Raw genomic sequence first — 25,285 nt, forward strand, 5'->3', positions numbered from 1 at the left:
ACAAATACAAAAATATGGTTAAGATGGTTGCAATTTCAGCCTAAAATAGGCTCCAAGAACTAGTAAATTTGCAGCCAAATGTTTTCCCATTTTTCCATTCCCAAAACAATATTTTATTCAATATACGTTCATTTAAATTATGATTTTAATCTTTAGACGTATTCACTTCCACCCTTTTTGTATGTATATTCACGTAATATGTGGAAATTTCACAAACACATCCACTAATGATATGAAGTAATATCATGCAATTAATGTAAAGTATACTGCTATTTTTTAATATTTGACATCTTTCTTATTGAGAATGCAGACAATTATTTTAAACCTTGATAATAATATGAAATACTACTGTCAAACAACTGGTTATCTAGACCAGTGTGTTTGAATTATATCAGTGGGTGAATAAAATGCATTCAAAAGCCTTCAAATGACAGCTGAGAGCAGACAGAAAGTTATTTTAAAACGGTTTATTTTCCATGCTTCCTGGAACAAAAAGAATAATGTATAAGTGAAATGCACAAAACTAAACCATATTTACAAGATTAAAAAAACAATCACAATACTATATAACAAATATTTAGAGGTGTAATTATCTGAATGAGGAGCATAACATCACAACCAACATCTCAGATCAAGATAAGCAGAAGTTTTCTCTGCCTTTCATGACAACATATAGTTTGACAAAATTAGAAATTTAGATCAATATGTGACTTAAAAGCAGTTGAGAAGAGGCAGTCTGTTCCGAGCACATAAAAGTATGAATCAGTCACTGAGCTCCTCCTCATCACTGAAGTATGTGCTCTTTTTGATCCTGGGCTTGTGGGTGTCGTCTGATGTAGAAGCTTGGGACGCATCTTCTGTGACCTGCTTCTTTCTCTTCTCCTCCTCCTCCTCAATGTGTGCTTGCTGATGATGACAGGCAAAAAGTTTGATTTCTTTCTGAGCCCACTTTTACTGGGAATATTAATGTATGATGACTGAACCGTAGTGTATATAATATTCACTGACCTGGAAAGCAATTGCCTGACTTAAACTGTCCAATGCTGGATCCTCTCCTTCTTCCTCACTGTCCTCCGGTTCTCTAAAAGGACAAAAACAACATTTATTTTCTCTTATATTATATTCAAGGAATTACATATAAAAGATTAATTGCATTAAGTACATACTAAGTACTAGTTTAAATTATTAATTCAATTAGGAAGTACTTACACCTCCTCAGGCTCCTGAACCTTTTTCTTCTTTTTCTTTTCTTTTTTAGGTGGAGGTTCTCTCTCTCCAAGTAAATTTTTGGGACAGGCGTAACTCAAGTGCCCTTCTTCCTAGCACAGACAAATGACATGACAAAACAGTGAATCTCAAAAACTTTTCTCCTTCCATTAAGTTTAAATTGTACAATACTTCACTAAAACCGTATTAGTAAACAGGTGAAATTGTTCATATAGGAAGTTCTATCCTATCTATCTATGATAAATACAACAAAACTAACACGTCAACAATATCAGTGGATCAGAAAACTTACCCCACATTCATAACACTTGGATTTGTCTGTGTAGTTTCTCTTTCTAATGAATTCTGTAGCTCTCCCATTGTCAATGGCGATACTGGCCTTCACCGTTCTCCCAAACAACTGAAAGAGCAAACAAGCACTTTGGCTCCATGTGTGCTTTTTTTAAAATCAGACACTTACTAGGTCTTCATGTTAAAACAGCATACCTGTTTGTTGTTTAGTGAGCGGGCACAATTATGAGCAGTCTCTCTGTCTAGGAACAGCACAAACGCCACTCCCTTACTCATCCGTGTCTGCTTATCTTTGACAACAGTCACCCTTCAGAAAATGACATTGCGACTATGATCAAGATATACTTTGATATAGTGATACGAGTATAACAAACTCTTCATTGCAGACCAAAGGAAACTTACTTGACAACCTTGCCATATTTAGAGCATAGCTGTGGGGAAATTGCAAAAAAATAAGTTAATGTAATTTGTATTTTAGAAAAAATTATGTAATATAGGAGGAGTAGATATCCCTTATTCTAAGAAACGTAATAATAGCCTATATTTAATCAAATATTTAGAGAGCGCCCAACATAAACAATGTGTCAGATGCTTCAAGGTAAGATACGTAATTTGCTCAACTAATAATACTAGTGATAGTGAGCTTTGCATCCGAGTGCGAATGGTCTTGTTGAAAAACATCAAGCAGGATTTCTTCTTTAGACGGAGCACTGATAAGAACCCCAAGAGTATGATAATGGATGTCCCACATGATATGTTAGAGAAGCTTTGAGAACTCAATGAGAGAACAACATTTTGTATGTTCCTATGCCTTAGATTGTTATGCAAATTGCCCAGGTATTCCACAAATGACTCAACTTTCCCTATGACATGAGACCGCTTATACATAAGTCCTATTTCTAAGTCCCTATATTATATAGATGCTTAATTCTAATTTCAGCTGAAATATAATTATGTATATTAGTTTTATTTTTCCACTATCAAATGTCTTACCCCACTCTCCCCTATATAATTAATGGGTCCACTTATTGTCAACATGCAACGGAGTAACGTTACCTTGTGCAAATCGTTGTTAGTCAAGGAGAATGGGATGTTCGACACATAAACAGTGCTTTTGCTGGGCGCTAAACCACCACTCATCTTTATCTCTGATATCTGAAAAAGAACAAATAACATTTATCACAACATGCACATACACATAAAGCAAAATATGATACTAAAAGAGCAGCTTACAGGCAATTTAATAAAACACATTTCAGACTTACTTAACCACGAGAATCTTACTTAAAGCATGTTTAAGATAATGAAAATAACTGCGCTTGTCATGTCTAACTTGTCTAAAACGTAGATGTTTAATCAGCGTGTAAATCCGATTCAAAATATCAGCAGCTCTTCTTCTTCTTCTTCTTTGTGCTTATTTGGCGGTTCGCATTCTTAAAAAGAGCATTACCGCCATCTACTGTGGGTAATAGATCAGAGACAAGATACACTACTTAATCCCACTACCAGAACAATCAGGACTCGTGCTTTCGATGTTGCTGCGTGTTCAGCTCCTCCATCTACGGCAAAAGTCCATCTCATTCCAAAGAGGGATGCTGTTACTACAAAAAAAAAAAAAAAAAAAAAAAAAAAAAAAAAAAAAATTATATATATATATAGTAGTATAATATTTTTAACTGTATAAAACATATTGTCTACATTTATACCCCACCTATATTCTTTGGATCAAATTGGTTCTTCTTAAAAACTTTATTATTAACCTACCCCCTTCTACTGAATTTAAAACTATCCTTAATGTTAATTGCTGATTACCTTCCACCTGCAGTTCTTCTCTTAGCTTACTTCTTTCTTCTGAATATTTATTACACTTAATTAGTACATGCTCCACTGTTTCTCTTATTCCACACCATTCACACAAACCTGTATGATGTTTCCCTATTATTTCCATTGTTGAATTAAGTCCTGTATGTCCCAATCTTAATCTAGAAATAATACAGTCTTCCTTCCTTCTTTCACTTGACTTCCTTCCTCTACCTACCACTGGTTGTATTGAATGTAAATGTCTACCCTTTTCCTCATTATCCCAGTACATTTGCCAATTATTATTTATCTCCCTTTTAATTATTGATTTGATTTCTAATTTGCTATACTTAATTTCCATATCTATAGTTTCCTTTGCCATAGCCTGTTTTGCTAACTTGTCAGCTGCTTCATTTCCTGCTACTCCAGTATGTGCCGGAACCCATAAAAACTGAACTATCTTATTTTCCTGTTGCATTATGAACAATATCTGTAGGATTTCCAAAACAATATCTTGTCTAGTATCTGATTTCTGAGCTTCCAGGCACATCAAGGCCGAACTTGAATCTGAGCATATTAGAGTTTTACTTAACCCCATTTCATTTATTTTACTAATTGCTACCATAATTGCTATTAACTCTCCTGTAAACACAGATACCTGATCTGATATTCTTTCCCCTCTCGCCACTTTCAATCTGGGTATTATGTACGCTATCCCCACCTGTTCCTTTTGTGGATCCTTAGACGCATCTGTAAAAACATGTACATATTGTTCATACTTACTCCCAATATACTCTTTTGTCATCTCTGCCTCCAACATCCTCCGATTTTTATCTTGCCTTGATTCCAATAAGAATAGATCTACATTAGGTTGAGGTAATATCCATAATGGTATTGTTGGTAATATTACTACTGGAATAATACTGTACTCATTTAATTTCATATCCTGAACTAAATCCTTAATAATCCAACCAAAACTGTTAACTTTCCCTTTCCCATGTTCCCAACATGTTTCAAGTATACCTTTTGTTGGATGACTATCCTTCTGCCCTTTTAGATTAACCCAGTATGCCAGTGTCAATTGCTTCCTTCTTAAGTGAATTGGCATCTCCCCCATCTCCACCTGTAAAGCTGAAACAGGAGAGGAAGGATAAGCTCCACAACATATTCTCAACGCTTGTGATTGAATTCGCTCTAACTTTCTTAACTGTGACTTAGCTGCTGTTCCGTATGCAATACAACCATAATCTAATATTGCTCTTATCATTGTTGAATAAATTGTTTTTAATGCCACTCTGTCAGCTCCCCATTCTCGTCCTGAAATACACCTCATTACGTTTAAGATCTTCTTACACTTTCCCTCCATCTTGTTTATATGTACGCTCCATGTAGCTTTAGCATCAAACCACATACCTAAAAATCTTATGTCTTTAACTTGTTCTATTTCTTTATTATATAACTTCATCTTTAAATCAATACTTGCCCTTTTATTTGTAAAAAATATATATTTAGTTTTCTCCACTGAGAATTTAAAACCCCATTTATAAGACCATTTCTCAACACTTTTTAACACTGATTGCATTTTATTAACAATATACTCTACATTCCTACCTCTAAACCACAACGCTCCATCATCTGCGAACAATGATTTATTTATATTCTTATCTATTGTTGCAAATACATCATTTATCATAATAATAAACAACAAAGGACTTATAACACTACCCTGCGGAGTTCCATTCTCAATTATTCCTTTCCTTGATATATATTCCCCAATCTTTACTTTAATATTTCTTTCCATTAAGAACTCTTTAATCCAATTATATAATTTTCCATCTATTCCAATTTGATCTAATTTGATCAATAAACCTTCCTTCCATAGCATATCATATGCTTTTTCTACGTCAAAAAAAACTGCTATTAGAGTTTCTTTATTTATCAAAGCTTTCCTTATATCTGACTCCAAATTAATAATTGAGTCCATTGTACTTTTTCCCTGTCTAAAACCATTTTGATATGGGGAAAAACAATTATTCTTCTCCATATGATACATTAAACGATCTGTAATCATTTTTTCCATCACTTTACCTAAATGTGCTGTTAACGCTATCGGTCTGTAGTTTAGTGGAATATTTGGATCTTTACCTGGTTTTCTAATAGGAATTATTACAGCTTCTTTCCAATTCTTAGGTAACGTCCCTTCTTCCCATACCCTGTTGTAAAACTCTAGAATGACTTTAAGAGATTCTTCACTTAACTTTTTTAACATTATATAGCTAATTCCATCCTGTCCTGGAGTTGACGCTTTTGTATTTTTTAATGCCCTCTTTAATTCTGAATATGAAAAAGGCACATCTAGAATACTATTTGTTCCTCTTTTTTTCTCTAAAATAAATGGATGTTCTTTTAATAACTTCTCCCTCATTTCCTTACATTCCATCATCAAATTATTCGAACTATTTATTTTTGAGAATTCTTTTCTAAACATTTCTGCTTTCTCCTCATCACTTATTGCTATTTCTTCCCCACTACTTAACACAGGATACTCATATTCCCTTCTAATGCCACTCATCTTTTTAATCATACTCCATACTTCCCCAATTGGAGTATTTTTCCCAATTTCTTCACAATATGATCTCCAATATTCTTTCTTCACTTCCCTTATTGTTCTTCTAGTTTCTGCCTGTCCCTTTTTATATATTATCATGTTTTCCCAATTGTGAGTTTTCCTTAAGATTTTAAATGCTTTCCTTTTCCTCTTAACTGCTATTGCACACTCCTCATTCCACCATGGAACTATTTTCCCCTCCCTCTTTCCTTTGTTTTTCGGAATGCATTCTCTAGCAGCACTCTGTATCACTGATATTATTTCTGTATATACTCTTTCAATTATTATTCTTTCATTCATCTTGATCATTTCCAATCCTTCCTCACATATTCTTTCAAATTTTTCCCAATCTGCTTTCTCATATTTCCACTTCCCTGTATTTACTTTCTTTATCTTCCTTATCTCATTATTTACAACTGTACTTAATATTGGAAAATGATCACTACCCACTGTACAATTTAATACCTCCCAATTTATTATTCCCCCTAATTCATTAGAAACAATAGTTAGATCAATTGCTGATTCCCTCCCTAAATTTACATCCATACGAGTTTTTGTTCCATCATTTATACAAACTAAATTCTCCTTTTCCATCACCTCTTCAATGACCATACCATTTGTATCTGTCACTAAACCTCCCCATAAAGTATTATGGGCATTAAAATCCCCACACCATATTACTCTATTTTCTCTTAATCCTTTTATAGCTCCCATACTTTCTTGTGTTATTTTTTTACACGGATTATAAAAATTTATTATAACATAATTCTTATTTCCAACCCATATTTCTACTACTATATATTCCATCGTTTCCCCTTTCTCCAAAACTCTATATGGTATTCCCTCTTTTACAAAACTGACACATCCTCCTCCCTTTCCTTCTTCCCGATCTCTTCTCACACTTATGTATCCTTTTAAAACAAATTCTAATCTAGAATTCAACCATGACTCTTGAATACATATCACATCTGGTTTATCTTTCATTTGGTTTATATACCCTTTAAATTCTTGTCCATTAGCACACAGGCTCCTAGCATTCCATTGTAATATAACTAACATACTAGCCTACCCCTAATTCCTGACTTGACTGAAATTCTGTAAGATTTTTCATTATGTCTTCACATTTCAATCCCTTTATTTCTAGAAATCTCTCTGCCGCCTTTACTATTATTTGTAACTTTTCTGTTCTCCTTTCTGTTTGCGCTGTACAATTAATTACTTCCACCATAAAGAGCACAAAATTTCTCTTAGTTACTATCATTGCATCTTCTGGTATTCTACCTTCATCCACTCTTCCTGTACCTTCATTTATTTTCCCATACTCTACTCTTTCAGTACCACTTTGTCTATTCCTGTCATTTACCGCTTTCACAGCTTCAGCATATGTCCCGTTATTCTTTGACTTCTCCTGTTGTACTTCCACAGCCTTTTTCCTCACCTCACAACCTCCATATGCCGCATTATGATTACCTCCACAGTTGCAACACTTCAATCCAACTCCCTCTCCACACTTCCCAAATTCATGCTCTCCTCCACAACGCGCACACCTCATTTTAGCCTTACACACTAACGCAGTATGGCCATAACGTTGACAATTATAACACCTCAAAGGAGGGGCCATATACTGCCTTATCGGGTAACTGATATAACCCAATTTAATCCGATCTGGTACTACTTTTCCCTCCAATTTTAGACGTACTGACAAGCTATCCATTCTTCTACCTTCTCTGCTCATTTGAAGTCGGACTGCTTCTATGACCTTTGCCCCCTCTAGATTATCTTTTAATTCCTCCATCGTAACTCCTAACGGAATTCCATTTATTACTCCGTACACCCATGACTCTTGTCCTACAATCTTGTAACTCATTACTATCTTTTTCCCAATTGTCTTTAATTTTATGGCTTTATTTTTTTGTTCTTCATTTCTACATGCAATCATTAAAGCTCCATCTTGTAGCACCTTTGCAAAGGCTATCTCTCCTACCAGCTTTTTCAGTTCATGCGTCAACGTCAATGGATTAACTCCTAAAACTCCTACCTCTCCTTTAAACTTCAGTATTATCCTAAATTCCCTCTTGACATTATTTCCCTCATCCCCCTCTTCCTCACTAGCTACTGAACTGCTTTCTGATATTTCCTCTTTACCTTTTTTCCTCTTTTTGTTAACCTTCTTTCCTGTTCTGGCCATATCCCATCCTACCTCCATATCAGCCTCCTCTTTACCTGTTTCTCCCATTCTTAGAGTCTCTGATCCATTCCCGGTTCGATTTCCTTGATTCCTCGTATTATACGTATTCTTTGACTTGCTTGACTTGGCCGCCATACGCCGCCACTCAAAGTGTCAACAACCGCTCTCCAAGAAACACGGCAACAAACCGGAACCCTACCCCATATCAGCAGCTCAGCGTGACCCGGAAGTTAAAAAGGACGCCGCTGTCACAACATAACCGTCTCTCTCAGAAAACAAATTCACAAAATGGATTGCTACAAATATAAATTGACAGGACTCATTAAAATACATTAAAATAAATATACAGTGAACAATAGCATCAATTAAAATTTTGTAGTTATTTTATTAAGATTGTCAGTCATTATTTTGAAAAAAAAAAAAAAAAAAAAATTGGTCTGGACCCGGAAACGTATTTTTGATTGTGGCTGTGGAGTTTTGTTTGTCAACGGGCTTGTGTTTCGCCACGTTTTGTCTCAAAATTATTATTTCATAAAAGTTTTTTGCCTACGAAAGATAACAAAAAAGGTGAATTGACAGGAGATATGTCAATCAAAACACGTGAACGGTATGTAAACGCTTGTTTTGGGGTTATGCATGTGTTCTCAGTATGTAACTTACTGGTGAAAAACGGTATTGCAGTGTGATTTAAATGAGTTTATTATAAATAAGAGTTTGTTTGCTGGAGATACGTGCATATAGGTAAAACACAAATTAATATTAATTGGAGTTGATTCTTCCTTGACTGTGAATTGTAGCAGTAGCACAAACAAACAGGGCAACGCAGCGTAACGTTAAGAAAGGCGCGTGCTTTCTGTGATACAAACACGTTACGATTACACTGAGCATTTTTACTTATAGATCTAATAAGCACAATGTTGAAAGCAGATGATAATATAATACAATATTATACGCTATTATTTCAATTAAATCATACAACGGTTAGTTACAGCATTTAGTTAGTTACTGGTCAATACAGCATTTCAGCCCGATTAGCTTCTCAATGCGCATCTACATCATATCGTTATTTGTTGTTGCATAGCAACGTGATCATACGTCAAGAACTGTACATTTTAGCGGAATAATGAGACTGAATTTGCTTGCATTACCAGTAACAATTTGTGTTCAAAATCAAATACAAACTGTTTTGCAAAAACAACAATGAACTCGGGGCCCTGATGCATTGTAAAATACATTCATGAAAAAAGGGGTTGCGCGACGTGCGTAACAACAACGCCATCTAGCCTTTAATATTGTATTTTTAAACAGTTTATCTTGTATTAGAAGTACTTAAATTAGTATTTTCTACACAAAGCCTGTATGTTACGTGAATAAGTCAGTGTGAATGCTATTTATTTATTTGCATGTTTTTGTTTCTATTTTCTGTTAAGCAAAACTATATATTTAATAGTAATAATTCATGGTTATTATGGGCTATAAATAATTGTCTGCCCTAGGTTTTGGTGCATTCATATTTTTGTCTCATTTTGTTACTAGATAATCGTCATACAACTGAAGACATCGATTTTCCATTCAGAAACTAAAAGTAAGTTATTTAGTAATATGATTTTTAAAGTTTGATTGAAATATGTAAAAAATATTATTTAATATGATTATATTAATAAATATAACATATTTTTGTAAAAATTATGCATTCTGCATAAAGTTATTTATTGTTTTTTTGGTTTGTCGTAAAATGGCTGGTCTTTTGTTTTCATTTAATACCTTTTAAAATAATTTAACTTTGATGTAATAACATTTTTAGATAACTCATGTGTAAGTTCTATATTGTTACAGTGGTTTAAATAATGGTAATATGTAATCTGTGTGTGTTTTTTTTGTGTGGTTTTTTTTTTACACCTCAGTGGCTTTTAGGAGGGATCGAAATATTAGAGATATTTACGAGGACCGGTTTCCTCCAGACAGAGGGGTAAATACTTATTTGTCATAATTGTTTTGGCCATGATCAGACATTTGTTTCATGCTGTGAAACAAACAGCCTTGCTTGAGCTCTTTTGACTTTCCAGGGTCCGTTTCCAAGAGGAGCTCAAGGAGACAGGAGACCTCCCTTTGGGCGGCCGGACGAGGACTATGGCCGCGGTGGCTTTGAATACGATAGCTCCCGGTTTTACCCAAACGGTGCCCCTCGCAACTACCATGGAGATGATCAGAGAGGTTACCATGGAGACAGCCATCACTCATTTTCAAATGACCACAGGGGTGGGCCGCCTGGTCGAAGGGTAAGCATCAAAGATCAGGTATGGATTCATTTTTTATTCATGTTTTACTTTTTTGTTAGTGTTGTTTGAATTATAGGAATATTAATATTATTGCTATTTGATTGTCCTGAGATGACTCTTTGTAATGTTATAAATCAGTTCAATAAAAATAAAAAGATATGTAAAATTTAAAGATCAGATATGGAAAACACTCAACACTTTACAATTGTGTGTCTTGCATTTTCATCATATCATTGTGTTTTGCATTTCAGCAGGAAGACTTCCAGTACTACAGAGGGCAAAGAGAGGAACCTCATGGTGGTCGCCAAATGGACTTTAGGTATTTCACGAGCACAGCTTGCCACAAAGGAAAATATGTATTATATGATGGGCTTATTCTGAATAAACTAAGCCTTTTATTTCTTTTTACTCTTTGGAAATTGAGGAAATACTCTCTCTTGCCATATATTCAGATTAGAGTTTGCGAAAGGTAACCGCCAAATGTGGTTTGAGTGACCTTAAAAATATTTTTTAGTCCTGTTTACACTCTTATTTAGTGCTGACCACTTGTGGATCTTAATAGGGAGTGTAAACGAGGTCAAGGATACTAGGGAGGTTCATTGAAACTAATTTAATTTCCCCAGCAGATGGCAGACCTGTTCCTCTTGAAAACAAGCTGTGTTCCCTCCTTGGAACTGTGTTGCCTTGTTTTTTTTATATACTTTGTTTCTTGGCTTCCCTTCTTCTCTCACTCAAAGTGAAGTTTCTTAATACAGAGCATAAATCAAACTCTGAGTTGTCCTACATTCTCTGTTTTTTGGTTCCGCTCCCTTGGAAATACCCACAGACAGTCACCCAGCATACCAGTGGTTTTCCATATGTCTTAATCTGACTCTTTCCAGTAATTAATCGCAACTGTTCACAGCAGGGATGGAGGGCAGCCAAATGAACCTCGTGTTGGTCCACCCCTTCTAAAAGAGAGTGTCAGCAAAACTTTTAAATGGTGACATCATGGTTTTCTTAATTGGTCAAATTTATGTCAAAATCTGTACAAGAATGCAGTATTTTTCTTAAAAGTAGAAAAACAGAATAGACTTGCATAGGGTTTAAATTTCTTCATAGACATTTCACAAATGAGGACACTGGCTAAAGTTTGAGCATGCTGACAATGATAAAATTCTATATTTTATTATTTTTATTTTGCACACACACGCATACATGTGTATATATATATATATATATATATATATATATACACACACGTGTATATAATGTATATTTATTCTATAAATAAATATACATGCAATTGAATGTTTCATTCATTTTAAACGTGTGGCTCGCACACATATTTGTGTGTATATTTACTTATTTATAATAAATAAGTAAAACTTAAAAATAATACCAAAAAGAATATTTGGACAAAACCCACTCTTACCACCTGGTGGCGCTTTTGTATTTAGTCAGTAAAGCATGCTTGTCTAAGCCTCTCTTCATATTAAAATCAGACATTTTTAAAGATTCAGTTTTAAATAAATGTTCTTTATATAGCCATATAAAGCATTTTCCTGCTAATACGGATAATCTTGGATGTCAGACATAGTACTTTAAAGTACTTGTTTTGACCTTTTCAGTGCTTTAATCTATTGTGATGGCTTGCGATTGGGAGTGAGAGGTTAACCTTTTTTTGGCTTGGGGTAATATCCCGGCTTCATATTGGCAGTAAAGACAGACATGTGGTAATTTGCTCTGTTAGTCCAGGGCAGACAGGGTCACCTGCACTTCAAACAGATGTGAGGGTCATTAAAGTTTTGCGAGGTCACTGTGTGCGGACACATTGTCGTGTGTGTTTGTGAGAGAGGAACCTGGTTGGGGTTCAGGCCAGGGTCACTCGGACCAGGTGCCTGTGATTCTTTTACGTCCCGCTCTCCTGCGCGGCAGGCCATATAAGTGGCACGTAATCGGCCTGCGCGACCGGAGGGCCTTAGCAGGGAAACCGAGTCGAGGGGGAGCAGAGTAAACTGAAGGGGGTTTTACTGCCGCTAGAACAGATGTGTGTTAATGAATGTCTTGGTTGCGGGTGAACTCCGCAGAGCTGCGGTGCTGCTCTGTTAGGCAGCACTGCAACTTTTTACAAGCCTCATTTTGGCCTCCTCTTTGTGCAGTTTATATTGAGTTGCAATTTACAAGCAGGATGTGAAGCCTCTGGCATGGTCTTACACATATAGGTAAAGTCTTAAATGAGGCAGAGCCCAGTGTGGAGACTAGTTTAAGAGAATCTCCTCTGTATCAGGACCAGGGGTGTCCTGCATAACTAATAGGTTTCAAATAAGTCTTTATGGGCATTACTAAATCATAATTGACCCTGATTTTCTGAATATTCACTGACCCTTAGAAGTCATTCAACATAGAATGAAAGTGAGTTCAAGTGTTGTTTTGGCCCCATTGACTTTCATAATATGGACAAAAACAATTTAAACGTTCTTTAAAATATCTTATTTTGTGTAAAGGACAGGATAGAAAGTCAAGTGTTAGATATGACATTGTACAGGTCAAAAACAGAAAACATACAGAATAAAAAATATTAAGTATTTATTTAGACATCTGAAATGACCATCCCAGTCACACCAGTTCATCTCAGTACACTGAGTGTCTGACCCTACAGGTCTTGGTTCATATAAACAAGATTAAATGACTGTCCCCTCTTTAACCTTAAACTGTCAGAGGACAGTAGGAAACTTCTTAAACCACATATACTTTGATTTAAAAAAAATAATATATATATATATATATATTAAGGTACATTTTCTTAATTGTGTCTGTTTTGGTTTAGTATCTATTTAACTGTTTAATGAGAATATGCTAATATTCCTTATCCATAATGTGAATGCAAATATTTGTCTTCTTTTTCCTTTCCCTGTTCAGACCGAGTAATCGCGCTGGTCCTCCCCCAAACGCTCGAGTCCAGGGAACTTACCCTCAGCCCAGGTCTCTGCCTGCAATAGCCCCCGATGCAGGAGACGACAATCTCATTCAGGCCATAATGAGCCTGGACCGGGGGTTTGTATTCAGACATGTTATGTAAAATGCACAATATTGTTCTACTAGGAAACACATGCTTAAAACCTGAATGTGTTTGTGCTCTGTCACAGGGAGGAGACACGGGACAACGTGAGACGAAAGGCACCCTTCCCGCCAGTACGTGAACGCTCTCCAGCCCGGCGGGACGTCCCCCCTTCCCCTCACAGTCGGTCGGGGTCCAGCATAAGCAGCCGCAGCTACTCACCAGAGCGGGGCAAAGCGCACCCTATCTTGCCCCAGCAGGGGAAAAGTATGAAACATCTTCAGTCAAATACTTGATTAGTCACTTCTTACAAGTTACATACACACAAGTTTGGTGTTGGTGAGATTTTTTCTTATGCTAACCAAGGCTGCATTTATTTGTTAAAAAATACAGCAAAAACGGTAAAATTTTAAAATATGACTATAATTTATTAGAACTATTTCTATATTTTACTATTTTTAAATGCATTTCTTTTACTGTGATGGCAAAGGTGAATTTTCAGCAGCTGTTTCTCCATGTTTCAGTGTCACAAGATCCTTCATAAATCATTTAAATTAAATTGATTAATGCCAGTGGTGTTCACATCGCATGTATAGACAGAATTTCGCCATTTCATTGTAGAAATCTCATTGGTGGGATCTCCCACACACACAAAGGGATGATACAAAGGGTCAGTGCACAGCTTGCAGTGTAGCATTTGAACTGTCATGGACTTTTTTGACGTGGGAAAGCCTGTTGATTAATTTAAAGGCTTTCTTGACTGATTTGCACACGAGCGCATTTTAAAATGCCAGGCTGCAGAGTGAAAAGACTTTGCCTGGTTGCTTTATTCCTCATATAAACTAGATAAAACGTCCTAAATGCTTCTCAGACAGGTTTGATTTGAGTCGTTGTGTTTGAAAATAGACATGCTTGGACATGACTGTACCCAAGTGTCCACTGCAGACCTCAGATCACAGATGATGTCACTCAAGCTGTCCTAATAAAGACTCCCATCTGTGTTTGTTTCCCTGTTCTCTGTTACTATAATGAGATCCTCAGTAATAAGCTCCAGAGAGACGCTTTGAGCAGCCAATATTGGATGCACATGTTTTTGGTTGACATACTCCAAAAGAGAGTCTTTAGATTATGCTGTTCTAAAAAGATGGAGCAGGATTGGCATGTCACTGTATGATCTAACCTCTATTACTGATGAAAGAAATGCATCAAAAACACCTGAATTGTTGGGCACTAAAAATTACAGTTCTGGTACTTTTTTATTTTTTTATTTTTTAATGATGTACAAAAATGTTTTCCTCTGTTTCAGGATATGAGGAGCCGATTGGGGTAGCCAGAGGACCGGGTGAGTAAAACAGTGTCCTTAAGGGTAATCTGGATGATCCAGTCATATTTATTATGCATCAAAAGTCCCACCTGAATTTGAGCCTGCATAATGCAGGACAATTCTATCACCTGTTTGTCACAAAGTTTTAAATATATTGCTTAATTTTTAAGCTATCAATAAGAGTGTAGGACTCAGTACTTGCCAAATAAATAAATTAATACGAGAGGCATGCTAGCAAAGCTACACTACCGTTGATAGGTTTGGGGTTGGTTTTTGAAAGACGTCTCTTAGTGAAGAGAGTAACAGTAAAGCATTAATTATGTGAAACTGTTCTATTTGAGAATGCAAGTAATTCCTGTGATGGCAAAGCTGAATTTTTTAGCATTCATTTCTCCTGTCTTCAGGGCCACATGATCCTTCAGAAATCAACGATGCTCAAAAAATGTTTTCTTATTATCAGTGTTGAAAACAGTTGTGCTGCTTATTATTTTTTGTGGAAACTGCGAGACGCTTTATTTTCAGGATTTTTTTGACAAAAAGCTAAAGAAGTCTTTTGAAACATTATAAACCTCTTTACTTTTGACCGATTGAATGCGTCCTTGCTGAATAAATAAATAAATCTCGAAAAGAAAAAAAGTCATACTCCTCTTGAATCATGATAAAGAAAGCTTATGGCTCACGCACAAGGGGATTTTGTTTCGCTATGCTTTATAAGTTAAAGGTCAGCCTGCAGTCACAGTAACTTGAGAGAAAGCGTTGGTAATCGCACCATCGTAGAGCCTCGTTTTGTTTGTCTGCTTTCCTCTCACTTCCTTTGGCTGGGGATCGTAAAAAGTCCACAGGCGTGTGTTCGAGTGTCTGATTGCTAAACCTTCCCTTCTTTTCTAGCGTTTTACTTTTCTTTGCCAGATGTTTGATAGCATGCCATGTACATCGCAAGGAGGTTTAGATTTGAATCTTAAATCTGTTTAAATGTAAACATCACTTCTGGTCATAGACTCCTCTCCGCTCCAAATCAATTTGGCGAGCACTCCATCTCTCTCCGAACGAATCCGTAGGTGTTGAGCCCACAGCTCACACGGAGAGGGTCACGGGGTGACACTGCAGGCACCTGGCTGTGGTTTGCCTGCAGGGAAGAGCCCTGATCAGCAGTGAGGGAACCACCTGGTTCTGCATGCCAGCTGGATATTCGGAAAGCGAGCAGGATCCGTTCCAGCATGCGAAAACGTTTACTGCACCAAATGAGTCAAGCAAGGCCATTTTCCGTGGCTTTCTGGGGGATGTTGATCCAAGTCCAAACTATAGCTGCATTGTTGGCTTGCGTCCTACAACAGATGCTTTGTTTCTTACGTTCTGATCCCAGTCTTTCATCTTCTACAGACAAGGAAAGGCCCCCCGTCCCCTCCGTGAGTGCATCTCGAGACGGTTCGCCCCATAGCTCTGTATCAGTCACTAAGGTGAGTGGCGCACACACACAGCTCCCAAACAGATGTGCTTACCAGAACACTCCCTTTCATCCACTAAAATAATAATAAGTGTGACATGCCAGCCATTTCAAAAAACAAAAAAAAAATCTTCTTGACTGGAGATTTTTTTCCTTCATTTTGAAAGGCTGTTTGCTTGTGCTTTCCTCTCTTTCTCTCTCTCTCCTCATATGATGGGTTTTAAAGAGTCCTGTTTGGCGCATGAAAGGCTAGTGGTCCGTGTCGTGTTTATTCAGACTGTAAGCACGGTTCTGACACAAAACACGGCGGGTCGCTGAAGGAGAGTTTGTGGATATCATGGGGCCACCCAGACCGCAGCAAGGCTAAAAAAAGAGGGTGAAATCCATTAGCTCAACTCTCGCCTTTATCACAAGATCTTATCGGAGGCTCAGAGCACTCTGGACATACTCTAGGGAGCTCTGAGAGCCGAAAATAAATTTGTTTAACTTTATTTCTCATGTACTCTCCTCCTTTTCCCTTTTTTGTGTGTTTAGGTCAACTGAGATCAGAGAACAATCATGCAATATATTTTTGCTAATTTAAATTTGATTTTAATCTTTGTGATTTATGGAGTTTTATCAGTAATGCAAGTTGAATTATTTTACTGATTCGCAAGACATGGGACAGAACTGCTTTTGTTAAGAAGCTTCTTTTTTTATGGTTTAATTACAGATAGTTGTGTGTACATTTTATCTGTTACAACTCTAATTTATCAGCTCTGTCACCCAAATTGTGGACAAAATGCTTTAAAAAATATTTTCATAATTTTAAGTAGGTCTTATTAATAGCGAGCAACACCAAAAAAATCCTTAATGATTTATTGTTTCTGTGTGATGTGCAGAAATAATCTTAATATTTGTAAAAAGAAATACGATATATAACAAAGTATAATTACACACACACACACACACACACACACAGACGGACGGACGGATAGATAGATAGAACTGAAGTGGGAGGTCTCCACCGCCAATAGATTTATCCAGAATAATTTTGTGATGTGAACCAAAGCAACATGAAATGCCTTACTAAAGAACGTGTGTGTGTGTTTTGTTTGATCAGTTAGTTTCACCTCTGAACCATGTGCAGATGAAAGTTGTTTCTAGTTAGTGGACGTCCTTTGATCTTCTTCCATAGCTCTGTTCATGGGGCATAAGCCATAACCTTGTGCCTTAGATGAAAAGAATTTGCCAATGTAAACTGGGCCTGATAGGCGGTCTCTTAAGTTCAACAAATACACTTGTTTTGGGGATTCATTGTTTGAGGAACAAAGAACAGATGAAGTGCATGTATTTCGCTGTGGTGGGCTCATATTTGTTTGTAATGCCTTTTTTGGAGTGCTTTTCTCAAATTTATATTCATCCCCAATTAGAACAAATTATTGTTATTGGTTTACGTTTGGTTAATTGGTATGAGACGATGCATTTTCTAAGACAAAAAGTCAGGTTCAGGTCCAAGACGTAGAACTAAATTTAGCCGACTTGTTTCCATCCGGTCACACAGTGATGTTCTGCTTTGCCTGTTTTCTGTCTGGGGAAAAGGCATCTTTCTTTCCTACTTTCCTGAATGATGATTTACAGCATTTTTGTTATGTTTTATGATGAGCAGGTTTCTGGATTATTTTAGCTTTAACAATGCCCGGTTCTGTGTACTGCAGGAGGAAATGCCATTGGTGGAAGGGCCCGCGGATGAAGTTCAGACCACTGTGGATGAAGCTTCATCTGTCATGGACGACTTTCAGGAGCGACGAGCTCAAGCTATTGCTGCCAAGGCTCGGGAAATTGAGAAGGTTTGCGAAATGCTCCAGTTGGTTTTAAACTTTAAAAGATGTTTCAACGTTTTTTTTTTTTCTGTACCTCCATGAAATACCTTAAAGTTAGCCTACGTGTCGCCACCATACACATCAGCATAAATGCTCCTGATAGATTATTTGTTATTAAAGCATTAACATTCACAAACTACTGTTAATTTAACCTAAAAGCAAGCAGGCTGCGTGCATGGTTTGCCATGACTGAATGCGCGCAAAGTGCACTCCCTTAATAATTCCTAAAAAGCTGACATCAGTTCATCGCGATCTCATACATCTCTGATTGCATCTCTCATGCTTCTGATTGGCCATTGCGTTCAAGAAATCAACACATATGTCTGTGATTGGCTACATCGCTCAACGCTGCAAACATGTTACAGATAGAAACTCTGGCCTGTAAATCGTTTCTATTTTGTTTTAGTTGTTCTTGTTGCTTTTCTGCAACAGATGAATAACAATTTATTCGTTTTTATGTGTTTTATTCATAGATATTTCTATTTAATAGTTTTATTCTCCCGCAGCCCACACACACAGAGTGAGTGTTACCGCTTGCGCTCGGCCATCAAATCTAGTCCCGCACCGCACGTCTCTAGATCAAGGGCCCAGCCCGAGTATAGCGGCGGGAAATATCGGGTTCGGGGAGAGAATCTAAGCTCTAAACAGGACAGAGTAACACGGCAGATATCGCTCATATACATTTCTTTGAACAACGTAGTTAAGGCAGCAGGCGTGTGTTGCTTAGGCGGCCGCCTTAGTTCCAAAATGCAAATCAGGAAACACTGATAGGGCTGCCAGAGTTAAACAAAAAGTTCAGCTATTTATATTTTTAGGTGAATTAATGCTTTAATGCATTGAGAGATTAATTACATAGAAGTTACAGAATTTATTTTGTTCAAAAGCATCATAACAACATCATTTAAAATACGTTCTAATGCATTTTCATTTCCTTTTTGGTCACTGCATCTACTAAGGAGAATAGAAGGGTAAAAGACCCACTGTCTCAGCTTCAAAATGATTATAATAAAGTTCCTGCTCTCTCCTCTTCCTCTTTACTGGCCCTATTAAATGAGAGATGGGATCCCCCATGAGCAGGGAGCCAGCCCTCCTATTGAGCACCAGCCTTGGTCCTGACGCTGCAAGATTTTAACTGTCTGCTTTTGACCCAACCTTGAGCTTTATTGGGTTATTTACATACAGAAAACACATCTGATTTTTGTATGCATGGCCAAGTTTTCCTCTTAAATCACAGGAGGCCCTTTGAATCAATCTGTTTTTGTGTTTGAATAGCTCTTTGTATTCTCAAATGATCACTTAAGACTATTTTTCTGCATGAATGACTGACATATCTACATTTCTGTAATTTGTTCAGGATTTTTTCTTTCTTTCTGTGCTTCAATTGATGTTGAAGGGTGTTTTGATTTGCCCTGAACACACATACTTTAGTGACAGTCTGTGGATGTCTTTCAGGCCAAAGCCTGTTATTTCACAAAGTGTGTGTGTTTCTGTTTAAGTGTCCACCAGATGTTTAGCTTCTCCTTCAATCTGGTCTAGCCATCTCTACACTCTTTACTTTACCTTTTTTTAACAAACATTTAGCTGGCATGCTCTATACAGCATGCTTTTTATATACACTTGAACAATATACATATAAAGGTCTGTGGGACATAAAAGCAGACATTTTTTTAAATGTGCTATTCAATCGTTTCCATCCAATACTATTGAGCAGGGTCTAAAGATTGACAAATGCAAGAAATTTAAAATCGGCCAAGCTCTCCTTTACTCGATCATGATAGTTTGTGACAAGTCAGATATCTGATTCAATAACAAATCGTTCTAAGTTGAAACTGTTCAGTTCTGAAGCTTATCTGAATTATCCGTCTCATTAATGAGACTGATCTGGTTCTTGGGTTCAACTCACTGATACCCCATTTCCACTAGAATGGTTTGCGTTCTAGAGCCAGAGCCTGTTCTCGGCCAGCCGAAATGGCCATGTGTTTCCATATACTTGAGGAACGAACGGTGACGTAAAGCTGCTGTCATTGTGTGTTGTTTACCTGACTATAACCAGACTATAACAGTGTGCGTCCCGTTGTTTGTGCAGGCAGTGCGGAAACTGAAACCGTTGATTCACTCGCTCTCCCGCATGCATATTTAGATATAAAGAGCAAAGTAGTGCAACGTTATTATATTGATCAATGAGACTGCCATATACAGCTAAAATTGGCTCCAAAGAAATAGCCATATAGTTTTGGAACAACATGAGAGTGAGTAAATGATGGAAGAAGTTTCATTTATGGAAAAACTATTCCTTAGTTATTATTGCCTTCTTATTTACTGGTTATGTTTTTCTTCATGAAAGTGAGCGTAGTCTTTAAACAAGTTCAAGTCATGCTCAAAGAGGAATCTAGTTGGCCCTCGAATGTTTTGTTATGACCAGCAAGAGGTTTATTTTACAAATGAGCCCGTGTGAATTCTAACAAGACTGAATTCCTTGCTGCTAAAGAGCTGTAAGTAGGGCATCTTTGTTGTGATAGTTCTGCAGTCCACGGTGAGGCTTAATCTGGGTCTGAAGCTAAGCTTTTAGGTCCATAAGGGATGTTTGATTCCTTCGTTCTTTAATCGCGTTTGATGTGTCTGATCTGAAAATGTCAGATCAAATAAAATAATAGACTGATACACAGACCTCTAAAGACCCATCCCCCTTACATATTTATTTGCTATACTTATGTTTTCTATGCTCCTGTTCCAGAACACAGACATTAGAGTATATCTCTTTTTGCTCTTATCAATTTGAATATGCATCTTAAAAAAAAAAAAGAGTAAATTAGTGCTTTGTGGTTATCAGGTTTTGGTGCATGTCTGCTCGCTTTGAGGGCATCTCTATTCTAATGTATGTACAGTAACGTGACAGAAACGATTCCATTGGAGAATATCATTGCATTTAACTGATGTTAGCTGTAGCCTCCATATATTTAGTCCATAATGCTGGGCGTACAGCTGAATATATTGAAATACCATGCACCAAAATGCAATACTTTTTATATAATAAAACCAACTTTGGTCTTACTAAACTATAAGTGAACTTTCAGTGAACCACTCATAAGAGTTATTAGTGTATAGATGCTTTCCCACTTTTCCCTCCTTGTCTCTCCCACCCTTCCTGAATAATTCTCTGCTATCTTTACCCGGAATCAGGAATCAGCCTCCCACAGTACAAAAATGACACATGAAAGGCTGAACAAGAACACACACACACACACACACACACACACACTCGCGAGGTCCCGTTCAGCCTTCCTGTTTGATTGGGTAACAGAGGTGGGGTTCACAGGAAGTAGTGCATGCTCTAAGAAATCGCTTCCCAGCATTCTTGGCATTGTTATGAATTATTTAATCTTAGTGTGGTTAAAGTGGCTTTGTATGTTCAAGGTTATAAAACAACTCATAATAGGACACGGCAATAGATGTTCAGATATTTCCCCCCTAAAATAGATTCATGAATCACAACTGATGCTGTTAAAATGTTTATTTTAATTGTTCTAAAGCAGCAGAAGTAGCATTCACTTTAAGAAATAGTGGTCTTTCGAAACTTTCTGTTAACCTCGGCCAACATCCTTACTGAGTTAGTGTGGTTTATTCTGAGCCTAGAAGTCTTTTATACTGTACTCAGATGGCATTGTGAATTGCATTCTAGGCCACACATGTAGTTGTTGGCCTTTTCTTTTTTTTTATGGCTATTTTTAAGTTATTCATGGCAAGCTTGTATACTGACTTGTTTCCATTTGCAGGTCCAGGACCTGTTACTCATATTTGGTAACAAATTTAAACTCTTAACCCCAAAGTATTAGCACAATTTGTACTGCAGGTATAAATGGCACCTCAAAACGTGTGGTTTGCACTGGAGACACTACTTGTGCGATTATTGGTCCAAACAATCCGGCTTATATAAATCCAATAGATTGTAAGGACTCGAAAATCATAGAGACTAAAGGTGTGGTCACTGGTCATTTTTACCTTTTCTTGCTGAAATTCCGCAGGTGAAATATATATATATATATATACCGGTATATAATAATTTTAATAGGAGTTTGCAAATTTTATGTAAGGGTGAAACATTTCCCCACACACATTTCTTAAATTTTTTCATACAAATTCACCACATTGACCAACAGAATGCTGCTTGGTTTGGTTTGACTTCTATGTGAGCTGTGCTTCTTGCATTGTAGGCTATATGGTTTATTGGTTGAGCGTTAATGCAGTTTAAACAGTCACACAGATTGACTCTGTAACTGCAGTCTCTCTTAACGCGCAGCCTCGGGCTACGGAGAACTTCCTTTCTACATCATTTATCCATTCTATTCTGGAATGTTCTAATTGACTATTAGAGTCTTCTCATTGAACCTATTCGACTTAATGACTATTAGAGGCAGTTCTCACACAAGAACTTTGTGGGCTTTGTGTGTGGGCCTCTGTGATTCCTGGAACAAGGTGATCTCATTTTACTAGTACCTGACTCAGCCATGGGAAAGAGCCCATGTGAAAGCTAATGAGGAGCTCACTGCAAAAATGATTAGTCAGCACAATTAGTTGAGTGGGCACATTTCTTTCCAGACCTAGAGCTTGTGAGGGCAGGTAGTGGGAATCACTGAGGATATGAATTGTCTTTTTTAATTATTATTATTAGTATTATGCCCAATTTTTTAGTTCCTGTTATATTTTAAGTACTTCCAGATGTTGTTGTCTGGTGGTTATGTAATGTTGGGGCCATGTCAAAAGCTATGTTGAGATCTTTAACCGCTTTCAGTTTCTTTTAATTCAGTTGAGTGCATTGTGTTGCTCTGTACCAACGTAAATTCATGTCAATCTGATTTTATATCGGTCTCCCGTAAATTTCAAGATATGAACTTCAGCTATAAGTTACATGTCCTAAGGGCTGTGTGTAAGTGAAGGTAATTGCAGAGGTTATGCAGACTCCCCTGGGTCTGAAGCATTGCTTTGATGTCCAGAAGTGTTTGATTATCCAACCACAGTAAACATAACTGAGCTCTGAGAGTTTTGGTTCGGGGCTTTGTACTATCGTCTGGATGGCAGATCAGAAAGACAGAACGTTCTCCCACATACACAACAAAACCGCGCTCTATCCTCGTTGTCTTCTGTGAACAGAAAAGGTTAGATTAAAAGTTGGATGGTTCTCGAGACCATGCTCTGAATATCCACACAATGCATTTGCCAAGTAAAATACAAGCACGAGACCTGGGCCAGCAGGTGAAAAAAATCGTATTCTTGAGCTCCAGGATTAATTTTTATTTTCAAGAAATTGTGTCTGCGCATATCAAGGCATGTGTTTCTGTGTTGGTTAGAAAGCCAAATAAAAATAAAAATCACACCTATCACACATTTTTTTTTTTTTACAATACCTTTTCTTTTACGTTCGTTTTTTGAGATGTAGTTTTGTAAGTGGCTAGACATGAACATATACTGTAATGTGGTGATTTGTGATTGCCCATTGACATTGGAATGCACACAATCCTCATTTTAAAGCAGATGCATACATTTTCTTTAATCATCCTGTTGGACATGTTTTGCTGCATTATAATTTCAAACATTGGGCTGTGTGTCGTATAGGTCTATCGCCAGGACTGTGAGACGTTTGGCATGGTGGTGAAGATGCTTGTGTCCAAGGAACCCACCTTAGAGAAGCACCTGCAGAACCCACTAAAAGAGAACCTGGTTGAGATCCGTGAGCGATGCCTTGCGGACTTGCAACACTTCATTGCTGAACTCGACGAGGTGGTACGACAGCCTGAACCTGCTGTCTAAGATGGCCCCATTTTACTTGACCAGCAGTTTTGTTGTTTATCTCTGAACCTACACAAGAGTCCTTCATTGTTTTTATGACTTATGTAAAGGCTATTGTACATTGTGTAATCGGTGTCCCCCTGAAAGAAATCTTCCTGGGGCAAGGAAAATCTCTCTATTTTTCATTTATGCAGTCCCATTTATCCATTGATGATAGATTGTATAATCTCTTTGTAACCTTTCAACATTAAGGAGTAATAAAAAAGAAAATAGATTGCAAACACAAGGAAATGAATGCCAGAAGAGGGTTTGCTCTGTTCCTTGTTTATTGCAGAAGCTAAGGAGGTTTATTAACCCATTGAGGAGATTTACAAGATAATGCTGGTTGTCCTGATCAAGTATGTATAAATTGAAAGGGTTCTATGTTGCTGCCAATTAAATCTCTTAAATTCTTTCAGAGCAATGACAAATGTTGATGAATGAATTATGGTAAGTAATCTTGATGGGTTCAGTTAATTGCTGCTATCTGTAGTACGGTTAAGCTGTGCAGCTGAAAATAATGCATTTTCATTTTATTTCAAAATCAAATTTCCCAGCCACTATATTATGAAGCCCAACACAAGTATTTGTGTAGTTTTTCTTTGTATAGTATTAAAGAACTTGTCTTGAAGTTACTACAATGCATGTTTTTCCTTTTGATTTAATACACCCTTTTTGTGATCTCATGTTTGCAATTAAATAAAGTTGCTGTGTTTAGTAATCAAATATATTTTGTAGTTTTCTCAAGAAGTCAGTAAGTAAATAAATAAAAAAATCAAGTTGCAGGGGAATGTATTAGATCTCTCTTGAATTATTTTATTGACATCTTAATGTTAAAAAGGGATAGTATGGTTACCTGTGGTGAAATGTACATAGTAGAGGGAAGATTACCCCAACACTGTTTAAGCGCATAAGGGAATTTATTACACCTGCAGAGTAATGTAACGGGACCATCAAACTTGAATAGTGCATATATATTTTGCATTTGCAAAACCCTGGTCAAAAAAATGGCAGACCTCAATTTTGTTAATTAATAATCATAAAATAAAAAAAAGTTCTGAGGCCAGGAATTGTAATTAATCATTTAACATATTTGGATATAAAAATATCAGTATTCCAATCTTAATTTAACAAATATACATTGCTTGCACTATTAAATTATTATTCAGTTAGTCTACATGCTACCCAGTAATTTTGCTTTTGGGAATAATGCTTTTGCTATACAATCTACAAGGAAATATTACATGTTGCTTTCATTGTTCATATACCAGCAACACAACTGACACTGCAATTGTACAGACAACTTAAAACTCAAGATAAATAGTTTTGTTGTCCAGCTTCTTTAGGATCAGTCATGTATATGTTCCAGCGGCAACATAGGCATGGTTTCAGTCTCAAG

General features: G+C 36.8%; 2 protein-coding genes across 5 annotated transcripts; one reads left to right on the forward strand and one right to left on the reverse strand.

Annotated features, from left to right (window-relative positions):
* Positions 1-278: 278 nt before the first annotated feature.
* zcrb1 (zinc finger CCHC-type and RNA binding motif 1) lies at positions 279-8,366 on the reverse strand. Of its 3 annotated transcripts, XM_079624358.1 has the most exons (9): positions 8,328-8,366; positions 2,784-2,909; positions 2,575-2,673; positions 1,921-1,949; positions 1,714-1,825; positions 1,520-1,627; positions 1,210-1,319; positions 1,009-1,081; positions 279-906 (listed from the first exon to the last, which is right to left on the reverse strand). In XM_079624358.1, the coding sequence occupies exons 3-9, from the start codon at positions 2,656-2,658 to the stop codon at positions 763-765; spliced, it is 660 nt and encodes a 219-aa protein (XP_079480484.1). In that variant the 5' UTR covers positions 2,659-2,673; positions 2,784-2,909; positions 8,328-8,366; the 3' UTR covers positions 279-762. The 3 variants fall into 3 exon arrangements, with proteins under 3 accessions (XP_079480484.1, XP_079480483.1, XP_079480482.1); XM_079624357.1 differs by lacking the exon at positions 8,328-8,366 and having other exon boundaries at positions 2,784-2,929; XM_079624356.1 differs by lacking the exon at positions 8,328-8,366 and having other exon boundaries at positions 461-906; positions 2,752-2,921.
* pphln1 (periphilin 1) lies at positions 8,245-23,879 on the forward strand. Of its 2 annotated transcripts, none has more exons than XM_079624354.1 (11): positions 8,245-8,721; positions 9,651-9,699; positions 10,019-10,083; positions 10,181-10,411; positions 10,645-10,712; positions 13,295-13,429; positions 13,522-13,700; positions 14,740-14,775; positions 16,138-16,214; positions 17,899-18,030; positions 23,674-23,879. In XM_079624354.1, coding segments are annotated over exons 2-11 (1,119 nt in total). In that variant the 5' UTR covers positions 8,245-8,721; positions 9,651-9,698; the 3' UTR covers positions 23,869-23,879. The 2 variants fall into 2 exon arrangements, with proteins under 2 accessions (XP_079480480.1, XP_079480481.1); XM_079624355.1 differs by having other exon boundaries at positions 8,340-8,721; positions 10,181-10,393.
* Positions 23,880-25,285: the final 1,406 nt, after the last annotated feature.

The sequence above is a fragment of the Phoxinus phoxinus genome (assembly GCF_949152265.1).
Source record: "Phoxinus phoxinus genome assembly, chromosome: 9".
Lineage (NCBI taxonomy): Eukaryota > Metazoa > Chordata > Actinopteri > Cypriniformes > Leuciscidae > Phoxinus > Phoxinus phoxinus.